Source organism: Pygocentrus nattereri, chromosome 26 (genome assembly GCF_015220715.1).
Source record: "Pygocentrus nattereri isolate fPygNat1 chromosome 26, fPygNat1.pri, whole genome shotgun sequence".
Lineage (NCBI taxonomy): Eukaryota > Metazoa > Chordata > Actinopteri > Characiformes > Serrasalmidae > Pygocentrus > Pygocentrus nattereri.
The window spans coordinates 19,150,620-19,166,334 of NC_051236.1; the positions used below are offsets into that span (position 1 = coordinate 19,150,620).

The 15,715-nt window shown below is 38.4% G+C and overlaps 1 protein-coding gene across 4 annotated transcripts; it reads right to left on the minus strand.

Annotated features, from left to right (window-relative positions):
* Positions 1–3,863: 3,863 nt before the first annotated feature.
* On the minus strand, positions 3,864–9,283 carry LOC108440040 (zinc finger protein 385A-like). Of its 4 annotated transcripts, none has more exons than XM_017718771.1 (8): positions 9,185–9,283; positions 8,978–9,085; positions 8,551–8,634; positions 7,864–8,140; positions 6,548–6,624; positions 6,312–6,404; positions 5,886–6,079; positions 3,864–4,461 (listed from the first exon to the last, which is right to left on the minus strand). In XM_017718771.1, exons 4-8 carry the CDS (start codon positions 8,060–8,062, stop codon positions 4,392–4,394), a joined length of 633 nt encoding a protein of 210 aa, XP_017574260.1. In that variant the 5' UTR covers positions 8,063–8,140; positions 8,551–8,634; positions 8,978–9,085; positions 9,185–9,283; the 3' UTR covers positions 3,864–4,391. The 4 variants fall into 4 exon arrangements, with proteins under 4 accessions (XP_017574260.1, XP_017574237.1, XP_017574250.1 ...); XM_017718748.1 differs by having other exon boundaries at positions 6,548–6,711; XM_017718761.2 differs by having other exon boundaries at positions 3,864–5,414; positions 6,548–6,711.
* Positions 9,284–15,715: the final 6,432 nt, after the last annotated feature.

Consider the following 15,715-nt stretch of genomic DNA (forward strand, 5'->3'; position numbering starts at 1 on the left):
GAAAATAGATTATTACTTTGTTAATTAAAACGTAAGTAATGTACGGCATTTGGCTGACGCTCTTGTCCAGAGCGACTTACAATTTGATCATTTTACACAGGTAGGCCAAGGCAGTGTTAGGAGTCTTGCCCAAGGACTCTTATTGGTATAGTGTAGGGTGTTTACCCAGGTGGGGATTAAACCCCAGTCTACAGTGTAGAAGGCAGAGGTGTTAACCACTACACTATCCCAACCACCAAGTAATGGGATAATGAGAAGGAAGGACATGGAATGAGAAGGACATGAAGTCTTGGTGTAATCATAAGTAGTGAGGAGAACTGCCACTTGTTCAACTGCGCAGGCTGATCACTGCCCAGTTCTGTACAGTGCATGCCAGACTGCCAGTCTGACTCATGCTGCTGGTGTGTCATGATGACATACACCATTATAATCTTGTGTGGGTGAGACATGAATAGTTTTCAGCCAATGAGCTCACTAGTTCACCAACGATTTTTTAATGAAATACCCTCTGGTATTTCCGAAGTAGACGAGAAGGCAGAATGCAAGCATGAGCTAGGGGTTTTGTTGTTGTCCATGGAGAAGGTAGCAAAAGAAAAAACTAAAATAAAAAAAAACAGCAAAACAAGAAATGTACTAAAGAAATGAAAAGAATCACCAAAAGCAAAGAACAGAGAACAAAACACATAGAAATAACAACTCAAACTTAGAATCAGCAAAACACAAGTCAAGCAAGGAACAGACCAAGCCAAGGGAAATAAATAGATAAAGGACACACGAGAAACAACCTGGGGCTAACAAGAAGGCAGGCTACAGACTAGACACAGGTGGGACAGATGGGACCAGGGGGCAGGATCAGGGAGGAGACACCGACCAAAACATCAACAAAAGCACATGGCCTATGTAAATACAAACAAATGAACAGAACACACATGGAAAGATAAAGAACGGCAGACACAAGGAAAGACAAGGCAGGACACATAGTGTTTTGGAGTCTCTAATGTCAGAATCAGTTTAAAGAGTGAAATGTGAGAAAATGTGATGTCAGAGCCAGTTTAAAGGGAGCCTGGCCACTTTATCCAAATCCATAGTGGCCAGGCTCCCTTTAAACTGGCTCTGACATCACATTTTCTAGTCAGTGACTACAAAGAGCAAGCTGATTGGATGAAGTGGTTTACTTTACCATTGCATTTGGCATATGATTGTATAAGAGGTCATGTAATTGAGATGTTAGAGAACAGCAGTGTACTGTAAAACAAAAAGAAAGCAGAAAGATGTTAAAATGTGCCTCATTCAAACTAGAAACTAATTAGAAATTAGAAACTGAATGAGACATTACACATCCTTTAAGACTGCTTTAAAGAAAGAGCTCCACATTATAATCCATATTGAAGGTTTAATCAGTCTTGGACTCAGGAGCACAGATGTCATATTAAACTCATCAAAGCAAAAACAAAGTTGATGAGGTCTGAACGTTTATGATTATGAGACTAACACAGTTTAAACAGTGGGGGTTAATTTGTAAAATTTGTAAAATGAGCACCATCTCAAAGACTGTCAGCTGGGGTGCTAGATACCAACACTTCAGTGTCAAACTGCTGCAACGCACCTGCTGCTGTTTCTCAGTGTCCCATAGAGACAGAGTAGGCCCGAATCATACTATGGCTTTATGGGCATGTGGCTGGTTTGACACACGTGGGAACTTCAGAAGTGTTGCAGCAGGAAAAATGAACAAATTTGTCATTGTGTCAAGGCCAGTAATAATCCAGACTCTATCCATGTCTTTTTTTCTCCTTTTTCTCCTTCAGTCACTGCTTAGCAACAGGTTAACTATCTGCCTTCACTTTGATCAAGCTTTCAGGTTTTTAGCAGTGAGATAGTTTCTTTGAATGTGCTTTGAAATCCAGATATTCAAAAGATGTATGTGGACAATCTGTGAAAGTGAGACCTAATGTCTGCCATGGTAGTATGCATTGGCTATAATACGTGATGTTTTGGGTTTTTGTTGCTTTTTTTATTATGTAGATTTCAGCTGTCTTATTTTATGTAGATTTGATTTGGGTAAATGTGTCACTTATGCAAACCAGACACGTTTCATAGGAAAGTGTTTCATTGATTGTTGGGTTTTTGTTAACCTGTGCTCTCTGTGGTTAGTTGTAAATAAAGGGAAAACACTAAGGGCCCTAAAACTTAGCATTGTGAGACACCATATTATACTCTTCTGTGTTCAGAAAACTCCACATTTACACTGACAAATTGTAAGTTGTCATGGAAGACCTAAATCAGGCAAAAATGTGTCTGTTTTCAGATCGTGTTCATGGATTCACCTTGGTTAACTGCATCAGCCTCTGTGTTTTAACTCCTTCTGCCTAAGACATCTGAACTGCAACATCTGGATAAACCCTAATAAAACATCTTAAAAGAACATCCCACTGTGTCAACAACATTACATAATCATTTATTTTAACTTCCATTAAACATTAATTCTAAAACTGGGAAGTGAAAATGGACTGGTCAAACACTTATTCTGTCTCTATCCTTAAAAATATCTGTGCTCATCAGACAGAGTAAACGATGACTTCATGTCACAGCAGTGAATGTGTTTTTGTACAGACTTAAACACATAAATATACACATCTCTGAAGACAGGATCTTTAATGTACTGCAATGAAATGGATGACAAGCAGCTACTTTATGATCCCTGAATCATATAAAACCACCATCATTACATAATCCTACAGTATTCACTAATAAGCTCCACAGTTTCTCTAACAAACCATATATGTACTATTATATCCATGATCACCCATAGACATATATACTGCCCTTCCTGACACTTTAATACAGAACAGTTCAGAATAAGGAGAACTCTATTTATATACTGTACTTCTCACAAGGTATTTTTATTGAGTTACAGGTCCTCAGATCTAAACCAGGCTCAGCTTTCTCCCACCCTAATGATAAATGTAAGCATGATGAGCTTAGGGGACGTGCTAATGTAAGAGCTGGACTGAAGTTGTTGGCACTGAGCATGGCTGTGCCACATTCTGATTCAGGTTGGAATAATCTTTTTTAATCCCTTTTTCATTTGCTTTTTGTTTACAGAGTTAGTTACTGAGTTTACTGAGTCTGAATATTACTGTTAAAAATACTGCTTTCTTTGTACCAACATACAAACATTTAATTTCTGATCTGGACCTTTCAGGCCAAAGTTCAGCTGAGATTCACGTTTACCCTGATCTAACCTTCTGAATTCAGTTCATGAAGGGTTTACTAATCAGCTGATGAGCTGAATCAGGTGTGTTTAACGAGGCAGTGTGCTGAAGTTTGCAGTGCAAGGACTGGAGCTTGATACATGTACTCTAGAGTGTGAACTGTTCACTTGTGCTCACATCACCACCTGCTGCTGTGACTAATACACTCCAGCATTCACCTTTCAGTGAGGTTTTAATGCAATCACTAAAGCCTTGAAGACTGTCTACCCTCTAACTTTGCCATCTTTAAGGTAAAACTATAAAACAGAGCTCATTTATCTGCAGCAGATTTTTCAAATTCAGCCACAAACCCCAGAGTTATGTGTTGATGGTGTTTTTATTGAATTGACAATGTTTGCACTAGTTCCTTCAACACATGCTGCTTTGATGCTAATCCATATGTATACATATATCTGTGTGTTCTGTTCTAAAAGGTCCTAATGCCAGACTTGAATGAATGAAGGCCTGAGTGTAATCTGTACCCTGTTATTTTGTATGCTGTTTCTGTGTTTTCATTAAAGCCAAATTATGGACCAGAACCTGGACACTGGCTATCTTACTATGAAAAAAAGGTAAAAGTAAATAAAAGGAAATAAGAATAAAAAGCATGTATACAAACCAAAGCAGATTTTATTTCACTTTCAATAACATTTTCAACATCAGGTCAAGTAAAAGTGAGAAAGAAAAAAAAATGAACAAACCATGAGTGTTTCAGGAATGAAGAAACCAATAGAGGATGTTTGGAGATGTGCCATTACCACAGCTACGTATTATTAAGTTCAGTGAGTTCAAATCATTTGTTCATCTGATCTGAAGGGATAGAGAAGTTGAAACGTTTGCATTGAGAATCATTATGGCTTTAAAAGTCAATCATGGTATCTTATTCATGGCTCATATATATTGCAGCACAGGATGAGTTTGGAGAAACCCAAGAGTTTGGAGAAAGGAGTGAATTTGTACTCTTTTATCATTGACATCAGAGGAGAGACATAAGATCTGGATTAAAGGGTGTAGAAGACTGATTTATCAATACACCAGTGAAATAATGAGATGTAACATGTCTGCTGCTGGTACAAAGTTAGATAATTAGCAAATCATTTTGTTAACTGGCTAGATTTAGAATCACTTGAAATGAACAAATTACAAAATTAAATTAGCATGAAGCAGCAGATGGCCTAGACCTGAATAAATCCTACTTCTGTTCTTGTTCCTGTCAAGAAGAAAAAAGTGATGTATTAAGCCCATGATGTGATCACAGGGCAGAGCAAAAAAATTCAATTCTAACAGCTCATATGCTTTATCAGCTAAACAATGATGTACAGTTGTGGCATTGGTACTGCAAAGTACTGGAATAAAGTACTTACAGTATAGTACTTACCTCATTACAGCAGTGATTATACAGAGAATTGTGTATTGTGGCATGAATTGCACATGAGTATGTTAGTGCTGTAGTATATAATGTATGTGATTGGTCAAGGCATTGAATTATGTGTGGTGTTGTCTATTTGGTGCAATAATGCTAATTTAGAGGTGGCAGCACCAATGCTGGCTCCACCTAATAAGTGCCTTACATGGCTGCTTAAGTTACTTTTGAAAAACGTAAAAAGAGAAAATGCAGGGTAAAAGTCATGACAAAGTAATGTTTTGTGTTTGTTTCTTTGTTTATTTGATTTGAAGCATTAATATTATGCCACCAATGAAGGAAAGAAAATCATACTATGCAAATATGTATTAATTAAAGCTTTCATAATGGTAAAAAGCAAAGATCTCCACTGTGTAAGTACTAATGTTGTTGGTGCAGCATAGGCAAACAGCATATCACTGCTGTCAAAAGAGAACCTTGTATCTCCATTTGTGGGTTTTTTTTTTTGTTTTTGACATAATTTGAAAATACCCATAACCCTTTATGTTGTTTGTAAATTTAGTGATGAACAGACCTAAAGAAAAAAGTCTGGGTCCACTGACCTACATTAAAAGTAAAGTAGGTTTTTTTCTTCTCCTGTAAAGTTACCATTTTGGATACACAAGGTTTTGTTCCAACAAGTGATGTGTTGCCATGGTGATGTATCCCAACAGAAATTCCAGGGTTAGATCCAACTAAGCTTAAAGTTAGCTGGCTAAGCAGGAAATCCTGGACAGATGAGACTGAGCCAGTTACAGTATCTGTAATTCAAATCATAGCTTATTGTACCCTCTGCAGTAGCATCCAATCATCAGTAATACTCAAATTAGCCATTTATAAATGTATATAATTAAGACTGCTTTGGTAGTCACTGTTATTAGTCAACCTCTAATTACATAGTACATCAACTAGCAAGCTAACTGCTGTGAAATTACGATATTTGTTTAAAAATATATTCTCTCTGCTTTTATTTTTTAGATTGTTTAAAATGTGTAATCCCACAAAGTCCTGCTTAGGGCTCTCGAAGGTCTACAGCTTAGAGTCTACAGGAACAGTTATTTCCACCAGCCCCCCTCTCCATAAACACGCTCAGCACAGATGCACACTAGGAGATCCTCTCTAATGTTCTCTCTCACTGTGACATATGATTTGAAAATCAAAGGTAATGATGTGTCTCAGGTGTCTATCAATAAGGAGAGAAAAAGACTGGTTTATGGGAAGAATGAATAGACCTTAGGGCAGGTCGTAGGAGAGTTGGATTCAACTGTGTGGTATGGATGATGGGGAGATACAGGTGTGGGGAGGGTCCAGCAGTACAGAGAGCAAGCTGATTGGATGAAGTGGCTGCTGCAGCAACTGCCATGGTATTGGGTAAGAGGCCATAATTGAAGGATTTGGACAAATCCTTATGGAATAACAGAGTGTACTGTAAAGCAGAAGGAAAACAGAGAGATGTTAATAAGTGCATTATTAAACTTGAAATTGAACCACTCTTTCCACATCCTTGAAATCTACATTAAAGAAAGAGCTCTACTTTGTGATCTTTACTGAAAGTTTAAGTGGTCATGGATTCAATCATCACAGGGGGAGCAATGTTGACGAGGTCTGAATATTTATGATTATGAGACTAACACAGTTTAAACACAGAGGGTTATTACCATAAGCTCTGCTGAGCCAAGGCTCTTGTGATGGCCTACTAGTGGGTTTGACTTCCCTGCTACTGCATCCCTGTGTCTTCTGCTGGATATATGCTGAGAGACATATGAAAGGGAGAAAAGAACAGGGGTAGAGTCTAAACACCAAAAAGACAGTGTAAGGCATGCCCCAGATTCCATGCTTTTAACAAATAAGAGCTTTAATTGCTTAAAATGTAGAGGTCATGAAGTCTGATTACCTGTTTGAGCTGGGGTTCTGAATTTACTCGGACGTTGCAGATCTCACAGTGAAATGTGCGTTCCTGAGCACTGTGGCCTGGGTTAGAGGAGAAGTACAGACGTGGGTAAGCCTTTATGGGTCCCAGACCACTGCGTGCCTCAAGAATGGTCTTGTGCTTAGTGCCTATGTGACAAAACATGAGGAAGAAGGGCTTTTTTTTTTTTTTTTATAAAAATAAAATAACAAATTTCATGGAAATGCTAAATGTCCTTGCTTTTCTTTTTAAAATAAAGAGTTTGATGTCCTATGTAAACACTTTTAAAGTTTGAAAATTTACTCAGTTCATATAGTCTGTGATGTCACAACCATGACTGCATTTACATATGACCACCCAGTAAGTTTACAGCAGTTTAGGTCATGTGAGTGATATGGAGTGTTGTTACTGCAGATAGCTTACAAGAGACGTATTAGAGAGGAAGATGTAGAAGACAACGATTAAACATTTTGCTGTTCCTGGTTCTGGGAAGCAAATGTATCACACAGCATAAGGAGTGTCTGAAGTATTGAGTTCAGTCTGAACTTAACAGCCAGTTCCTTGCATTTCAGCTGCATGAGAACAGAAGTTATTTAAACTTACATCTATATCAAAACACTAGTGTTCAAATATTTTGAGTCACCTTTCAGACGTTTGAATTACTGTTTTCAATTATACAAATATCCCATTTTGCTGCAGATACATGCATAAATTTATTCTCTCATGAACAATTTGTAGGTAGCTATAAAAGCTCATTAATTTTCTATGATAGTCAGAGCTATAGATGGTTCTATAATAACATCTATAACATTTGCAACTAGCAGGCCACAGATCATGGTGGTATATACCTATATCTTACATAATTCACCCATCACCAATCAATCACTTTAACAATATTTATCTTTGAGTTATTATGGACTGCCCCTTCATGACTCCCTGACATTTCTATTAGATGTGAGTGGCTAGACTGTGACACTGAGACTGACATATCTTGCAGGGGTAGACCTTTTTAAATGACCTCATATGTTCTCCTTCTGTTATGTCATAAATCATTAAATACGAAGGTCTTGCCCTTCAGATAGGTTTGTAGGAAGGAGAGCCTAAGATGTTTGGAGCTCAGAGTAATATATATATAGATGTACTACTGATACTGCAGCTAACTTTAGGACAGTTGCCATGCTGTAGGTTGGGCAGTATTTTTAAGCCATACATAGAAAGAACAATAAAACATTATGTACACATCAACACACACACACACACACACACACACACACACACATTATATATATATATATATATACCTCTGTTGTGTTCCTGTAGCTGGGATGGTGAGTTAACAGCTATTTTGCAGAGATAGCAGAACAGCCGTGTGTTGACTTTGCCTTCCTCAGACCGGTCAGTGCTTAGAGCTGGAGAAGCACATGGCTTCTCCACACCACACTCCACCTGACCACTGGCACTGCTGTGGCTACCATGTACCATGGATGTGGGAGTACCCATAGTAGAGAGTGCTTTTACATGTAAAGGAGTCTGGAGTGTTTAGAGTTGATTGGGAGTGTAAAAGGAGTTGGATGGTATCTGTGGAATAAAAGAATAAACAGACACTGCAATCTTTAAAGTCTTTAAATTCTTTGAGGAGAGTGAGAAAGAAATGAGGAGAGAGAGGGACAGAAGGAAAGGTTTAGAGAGAAAGAAATGCTAAGGGGGGGGGAAGGAGGGGTGGAACGAGAGATATAAGAGAGAAGGAAATCAGGATAAAGAGAATGAGATCGAGAAAGGATAAGTGTTAGATGGAAATGAGGAGAGAGAAAGAGAAACAAATTGTTCCAATTTCATATTAGCTTCTTCCTGCTTTTTCATTGTGTTGTTTGAATTTACTTATATGTGTGTGTGTGTGTGTGTGTGTGTGTGTGTGTGTGTGTGTGTGTGTGTGTGTGTGTGTGTGTGTGTGTGTGATAACAACACCCAGTAAATATCATTTACTGTACCCTGCATCATACTGGGAATCACAGAGGTCGGCTGTCTGTTTTTTTACACCCCATAAGGGGAACAGCTGAGACCACCTGCCATGACTGTGACACACACACACGCACAAACACACACACACACACACACACACACACACACACAGACATACAGTTAAAATACAAAAGTAAATTATAGTGTTCTGACCAGGGAGATTAATTTATCTCTGGAATGGACTAACAAAGCAATGACCAAAGATTGAAGTTCAGTCTGCTGGACAGAACTCATCTGATAGAATATACAATATGATAAAACACACTGATTAATAAGATTAACTGACAGAACAATAAATCACAGAGGAACATTGAAAAGGGGGTCTAAATAAGCCAGAGATGCTATGAGGTGCTATGAGGATGGATAGATGAGCAGATAAATGACAGTTATGTTTACCTGTGAGCTGAGGTAAGGTGTGGCGCAGGCTCCAAAATATAACAGATGGAGTTTAAAGCCAAAAAACTGATTCAGTACAGCCTTCTTAACACAGTCCATCTGAAGAGGCTGTTGGGTTACAAAAGAAACAAAATAGAGGTCACGACAAACAAACACACACAAAAGAAGAGGCTTGTAGTGTGTATAAATCTGAGTGGCTGTCCTCACCATAACTGCCTCATTAAACGAATGCCAAGGTTGAGCCCTCTACTGCTCTCTATCAACAACCAAAGTGTTTAAGTGTCTGTGTGTGTTGCCTCTGTCTTGTCTTGTTCTATATTTACAGCTCAGCTGTGATGTTCTGCCTCTGAATGACTGTATAAGTAAATAGTTATGACTGTCTAGCTCAGTACCACTTGGATTCAATGTTCAAGCCTATTCTTTACTTTAAAGCTTTGTTTGGTCCGTTGTTTGTTTTGTTTGCAAGCATACTACTTCTAACAAACAAAGTGAATAAACACAAGCACATGTTTGGTTTAGGACAAATCTAACCAGTGGAATTGGTTAACTGTATCAGCCTTAAGGTTTTAGCTCCTTCTGCCTGTCTGAACTGCAGTGTCTGGAAAAGCTCTAATAAAGCTGCTTGAGATGCACATCCTACTGCCTCAACATCATTACATAACTACTCATTATAATTCAAACTCTGAGTTAAATACTCATTTTATCTCATCATTAAAGCTTCCTAAGCTCATCAGACAGTAAATTAAGACTTCATGTGACAGCTATGAATGTGTTTATGTACAGTCATAAACACATAAATACACAGATCTCTGATGACAGTGTCTGTAATGTACTGTAATGGGTGGTGAACAGCTAGTTTATATGAAACCACTATCATCACATAATCCCACAGTAGTAACCACAACTTTCAAAACTTCTTTAGCAAACACCACACATATCACTGTATTCTTGGCCACAGACATAGAATCTTTCTGTCCTGCACTTCTTGACCCTTTATACAGAACATTTCAGAATGAGATGATCTCTATTTATATGCTGTACCCCTCTCAAAGCATTTTTATTGAGTTACAGGTCCTCAGAGCAGTCCCCCACACCACTCTTAAGATTTGATCCAGGCTCAGCTTTCATCCACCGTAACGAGAAATGTTAGCATGATGAGCTCAGAGGACGTGTTAATGTGACAGCTGGACTGAAGTGGCCTACTCAGGCCATGCCACATTCTGCGACATGTTGGAAAAGTCATTGTGCACATGCAGTGAATGAAACTCACCACATCAGATTCTGATTATTTGCATAAGTACAAATCACTTCATGTTACATTTTGCTTCAAGATCAGTGCTGTCAATGAATAAAGAAAAAGAAAGAACAAATTAATATATTATGGATATAAAATAAATAAATGAAACGCAGGGAGTGATGAAGCCTATCCCAGCACTCATTGGACAAGTTGCCAGTTCATCACACGGCACACGTACACATTCACAGTCATACCTAGAGGCAATTTAGTGTCTCCAATTGCCTGACTGCAGGAGGAAAACCCAGAAGAAACCACGCAGACATTGGAAGAACATGCAAACTCCACACAGAAAGGACCCTCGTCTTCCAGCTGGAAAACCAAACCAGCCTCTTCTTGCTGTGAAGCTCTAACGCTTTTGATCAGTATATGTGACAGTTTCCTGTTACTATTACCGGTGGTTGTCATGACAGGCGTCATAATGTCATGACAGCTAACTACAGTACACAACAAAAACCATCATGTGATGTACATGACATCAAATGTTATGACGACTGCCACGACAATTTCCAGTAATGGTAACAGGACACTGTTATATAAACTGAATGAAATTTGTCAGAATAACTCATGGCAGCTTATGACGTCTGCATGGTTAAGTCATGTAAGTTATGTAGCAAGGGGTAGGGTAAAGAAAGGTGGGTGTTCAGCACAGTGTAGTGATTTTGATGTTTGAACACCTGTGCAATCCGATAATTCATTGATGAGTTGATGAGGTGTGTTTTAGCAGGAAAATCACCAAACTGTGCTGAACCACCAGCCCCATCCCCGTATGCTAATGCATTAGAGAGGAATGTGGGTACCTAAAGTTGGGCACCTCTTCACCTCTTCCATTCTTCTGTTCAGACTAACTTCTTGCTGCTCTCCAGCAGCAGAGAGAGGAGGTACTGTATCATTACACTGCACCTCACACAATGAAGAAAATCCAGTTTTATTTCTAACAATATTGCTCAACTCAAGAACAGACAATCAGCACACATTTCAATCTCTCTCTCTCTCTCTCTCTCTCTTTCTCTCTCTCTCTCTCACTTTCTTTCTTTCTCAGGATGAGTGTGCGAAATGCCATGCACTAATTCTGTTTCGTTGGAACAGCAACCCAATACAGGACAACAACTGTAGGATGGGGGGGCAGAGGGAAGAGAGAGAGAGAGAAACAAAGAGAGAGAGGGTGAGAGAAAGAGAGATGAGAGAGTGTGGAGAGAGAGAGAAGAGGGGGGAGAGAGAGGACAGAGAGATAGAGATAGAAAAGGTTGAAGAGAAAGAGAAAGAGAGAAGAGAAAATAAGAGAAAGGGCCAGAGACAGAAAAAGAGACTTTTGATGTTTACCCCCCTTTTTTGCTGAAGCATTATTAATTCAGATTTTACATCATATGGTAAAGAAAAGAACTAATAGTTATATTAATAATAATAAGGATCCCCCCAAAAAAAATTCACCCATTCACAAAGATTCACCAATGAAATGATATCACTCCTGTATCACTAACAGATAGAATACTTTCAGCAGCACACCACTTTTTCTCAAAACAGGAAATATGAGAACTTTGATAGAAGACAAATTCATCCCTAATGCGCGAGTCCACTAGAGCTTGGAACAATTTTACAACATCCACCTCCTGCCCTTCGGACACCAACCTGAAGGACTTCCACACTGATAACTTAGCTTTATTTGGCCAACTTATATTTAGTATGCTGAGCTTTAGAGTATTTACAGCCAAAAATAAACAGAGTCTGAGTGATCAGAAATCCTAACCCTCTGAGCGCCCCATCCAGGAGCTCAAACAGAGGAATCAGTCTTTGACTGTTGGAAAATGCATGGAAACGGCATCAGAATTATTATAGAAAAAGAGAGAGAGTAAAGTGCCCTGATGATGACATCCTATATAAATAAAAATAATGCATGGCCACACCTTATTAATGCGAGGCAAAGAGATCCTAATGCCTGGCAACAACGTAGTAAGGCGTGCGAATGACATGATTAAGTCATGGCCATGACTAAGAAAGGCATGGTAATCTCTTTCCCACGCTTTACTAAGTCATGGCCACGACTTAATCATCTTTCCAGGCCTTACTAATTCGTGGCCATGCATTATTTTTATTTATACAGGTTGTCACCAGCAGGGCTCTGTAAGAGAAAGCGGCAAAGGATGAGAGAAAAAGAGAAATGGAAGAGAGAGATAGAGACAGAAAAAGAGAGAGAGAGAGTGGCAAAAGACAAGAGAAGGGAGAGAGGGATAGAAAGAGGGAGGAGAGAAAAATGAGAGAGAGTGGGGCGTTCCGTGTCAATTGTGGCTTTTTAATGTGTGTGTGCTTGATTGGGCAAACATACAGAAACTGTTTGTGTGTGTATGTGTGTGTGTTTATGTGTAATGAAGTGCATCTCATTCACTGCTCTTTTATATGTTTTTGCTAACCCAGACAATATGTCACTCATTCATTTAAGTACAGTTTTTCTAGGAGAGACTTGTGGGAGTGGATGTTTCCAACCTTCTATTAACCCTTTACCATGATCCTCAGGCTTATTTTATAATGTGGCTTATCATTCAGTAATTACATTGAGTAACTCAAACAAAGCACATATCATCAGTTGTAGGAGTGAGCAATGTGAGCCTGGACTCGCTGGTGGCTCTTGCGTAATTAAGGAGTTGTAGCATGTATAAATAATGACGGTTAACCATTTTCCCTGCTCATTTTATGCACCCATCCACAGCTGAGAAGTACCACCAAGAAACAATCACTGCTCGCTCTATAGCTTTATTTGTATAAACGTGACTTATGCAGAATGGACAGGCATATTAGAGCATCATTATCAGCTTCAAATAAATCAATTTGCAGTGGGAGTGAATAAAAACGATATTTATGAAGTAGCAGTGGCTGAAGAAACGCAAGAGTATGAACTGCTCACTTGTGCTCACATCACCACCTGCTGGTGTGCCTGATACAGTCCAGTACTCAATGACACTTCACCTTTCAGTGAGACTTTAATGTGATCACTTCAGCAAGAAGAGCAAAGAGCAGTCTACCCTTAGTCGTCTTTAAGGGAAAAGTCTAAGAAATAGAAAACACTTGAGTAACTGTACTTTTTTACTGTGTTCATGTTTCATGAGATTTGTGTACTTTACTCATTTGTGAAATGAAATGTGCTCAATTACATTTCATAGAGACAAAACATACGTTTTACTGCTTACAGATTCATTTACACCAGCAAACTACTTCTTATAAATTTCAGTGGTGAGATTTTTTTCTCTCATTTTCTTATCTCTTGCTAGTTGAGGTCATGTGCATTTTCCTTTTTTCCCCCAAATCAAAGTGTAAAATAATACTGCCCTAAACCAGGTTAATTCACTGGCACCACCCATTGATCCCCACACCACACACAGAATATTGTTATGATGTCAACACAGATAAGATGCTCGCAGATAAAAGGACGTTGATGGTTGAAGTTTACTTGAGGTTTTGCTGGATGTACAGAGGACGAGGGTCAGAACCACAGAGCAAGAAAACCATAACAAATGGGACATGCAGAATAGCCCAAAAAAACAGTCTGAGTTCAAAAACCTAAATCTCATACAGGATCCGGCGAACAAAACAAAAGGGGCAATGTCAAAAGGCGCAGGTCAGAAATACAAAAAACAGGTCACAAACAAAGAAGAAAAAAGGTTAGCAATAGTTCACGAAGTTCTAAGATAAAGCCCGGGCTTCATATACTGACTGACTAATAAGCTGTAATAAAAAACAGGTGTGACAGTTTAGAATTCTGGTGAGGCCTAACGCTGAAATGAATGTTCATCGGTTGATGGCAGTGAAATAGGAGTCATGTGGTCTCCCACCTGATTCATGGAAGTTGGAGTCCTGTGGTCTGTTCAAGGCCTCAAGTGATCTAAGTGAAAAGGAACAGGAGGAGGTGTCCTCAGCAGAAGGTGTGACAAACGTAGTGGAAAGATTAAGACAGTAAGTCTTTGTCATTAGAAACCTAATATCTAAGGTTAAGACATGGGTTGGCAATTAATTTTTCTTTTCAACAAAAATTAATCCACCTTTATGTCCATTTTGTCATCTTGGCTGTAAATATGTCCCAGAATATGCTAATGTATTAATATAGGCTAAAAATATAAGCAAAAACTCAGACTTACTTTGCTCTGCTTTAAGCTTTAGCACAGATATAGCTGCTTTTCCCACATCTCCAGCAGGAAACTTCCTTTTCGATTTTGATTTTGAGGCTTCTCATTTTCATTCTTCTCACTCAGCTTCTCATTCTTCAGCTTGTTGTTTCTTTTTCCCGTTCCACCATAAATGGTGCCTGAGGTGCCATGATGTAACTGCAACACCATTTAAGGTAGAACGGGAAATTTTGAACAAAAAGGTGGAGACTTTTTAGTGTTTGATAGTTTCATCTTAAATCTTTCTCTTTGCCTTTTCAATAGTTACTAGCTAAGCAAGATTGCTGCATCGGCGTGCTGATCTTCAGGGTTAAAGGTTGGTAAATTAGCAGTTATACATTATCTCCAGCATTTAAAACCATTTATTGTTAAAACTGTGTTAGAATGAGCAGAGCTTTATTTTGCTGCAAAGGAGGATTATTCAATTTTTACCTAAAATTCTGCTAATTCTGCTGTGGAGCCACAACAGGGTAGTAAAAGAGCAGCATATTGCTGACCCCTGAGTTAAAACAAGATAAATAAACGAAGATAAAACAAGTCTGGGTGATGTAATGTACGATCAGCTTGTGCACAGAATTAAAGAAAAAATGTTTTAACTGTAGATACTTTTTGATTTCACTCAAGTACAACTTCGCTCCATGCTTACATTTTCAATAAAGATTTTTAGGGTGTGCCTGTTTTTTTTTAAAACTGATATAAATCTTATTTGTTTATATCTTTATGATATAAACAAAGTACTTTAGAGTGGTTTGAAGTTAAATGGTTCAAAACTCATTCAGTAACCAGCAGTCATAACTTGTCCACAACACAAAGACGGTCTTTTTATTTACTCTCCAAAATGACGAGCAAATATGTGTCTTCTGAATTGATAATAGTAAAATTCTGTTAAATCCAAAAAATTTTCTTTTTTATTTTAGTTTTAGAGAACACATTTTGGGCCAAAACCTCATCTCAAAACTATTGTAAAACAAAGTCTCAGGCACCAGGCAACATATTTGTATCCCTTTCATGTAATATCTTTCTGCAATGTAGTGGTATGAAACTCTTCAGTCATCTGGTTCTTATCACCACAGCTGCAAGCAATTCTCCCTCAGCAATGCTCCTTATAATGGCATTTTAATGACTGAATTATGTAGAAATTTATAAAATGTGTAATTTGCCTTTAAGCATAATTTCTCTGAGCTTTTTCCACCCCTGCAAATTGTAAAAGAGAGATTAATATTATGTTTCATGAGGCCACACATCCCTGAAATGATGATGACTCAGAAACAAAGATGCTCCTGCAGGTCT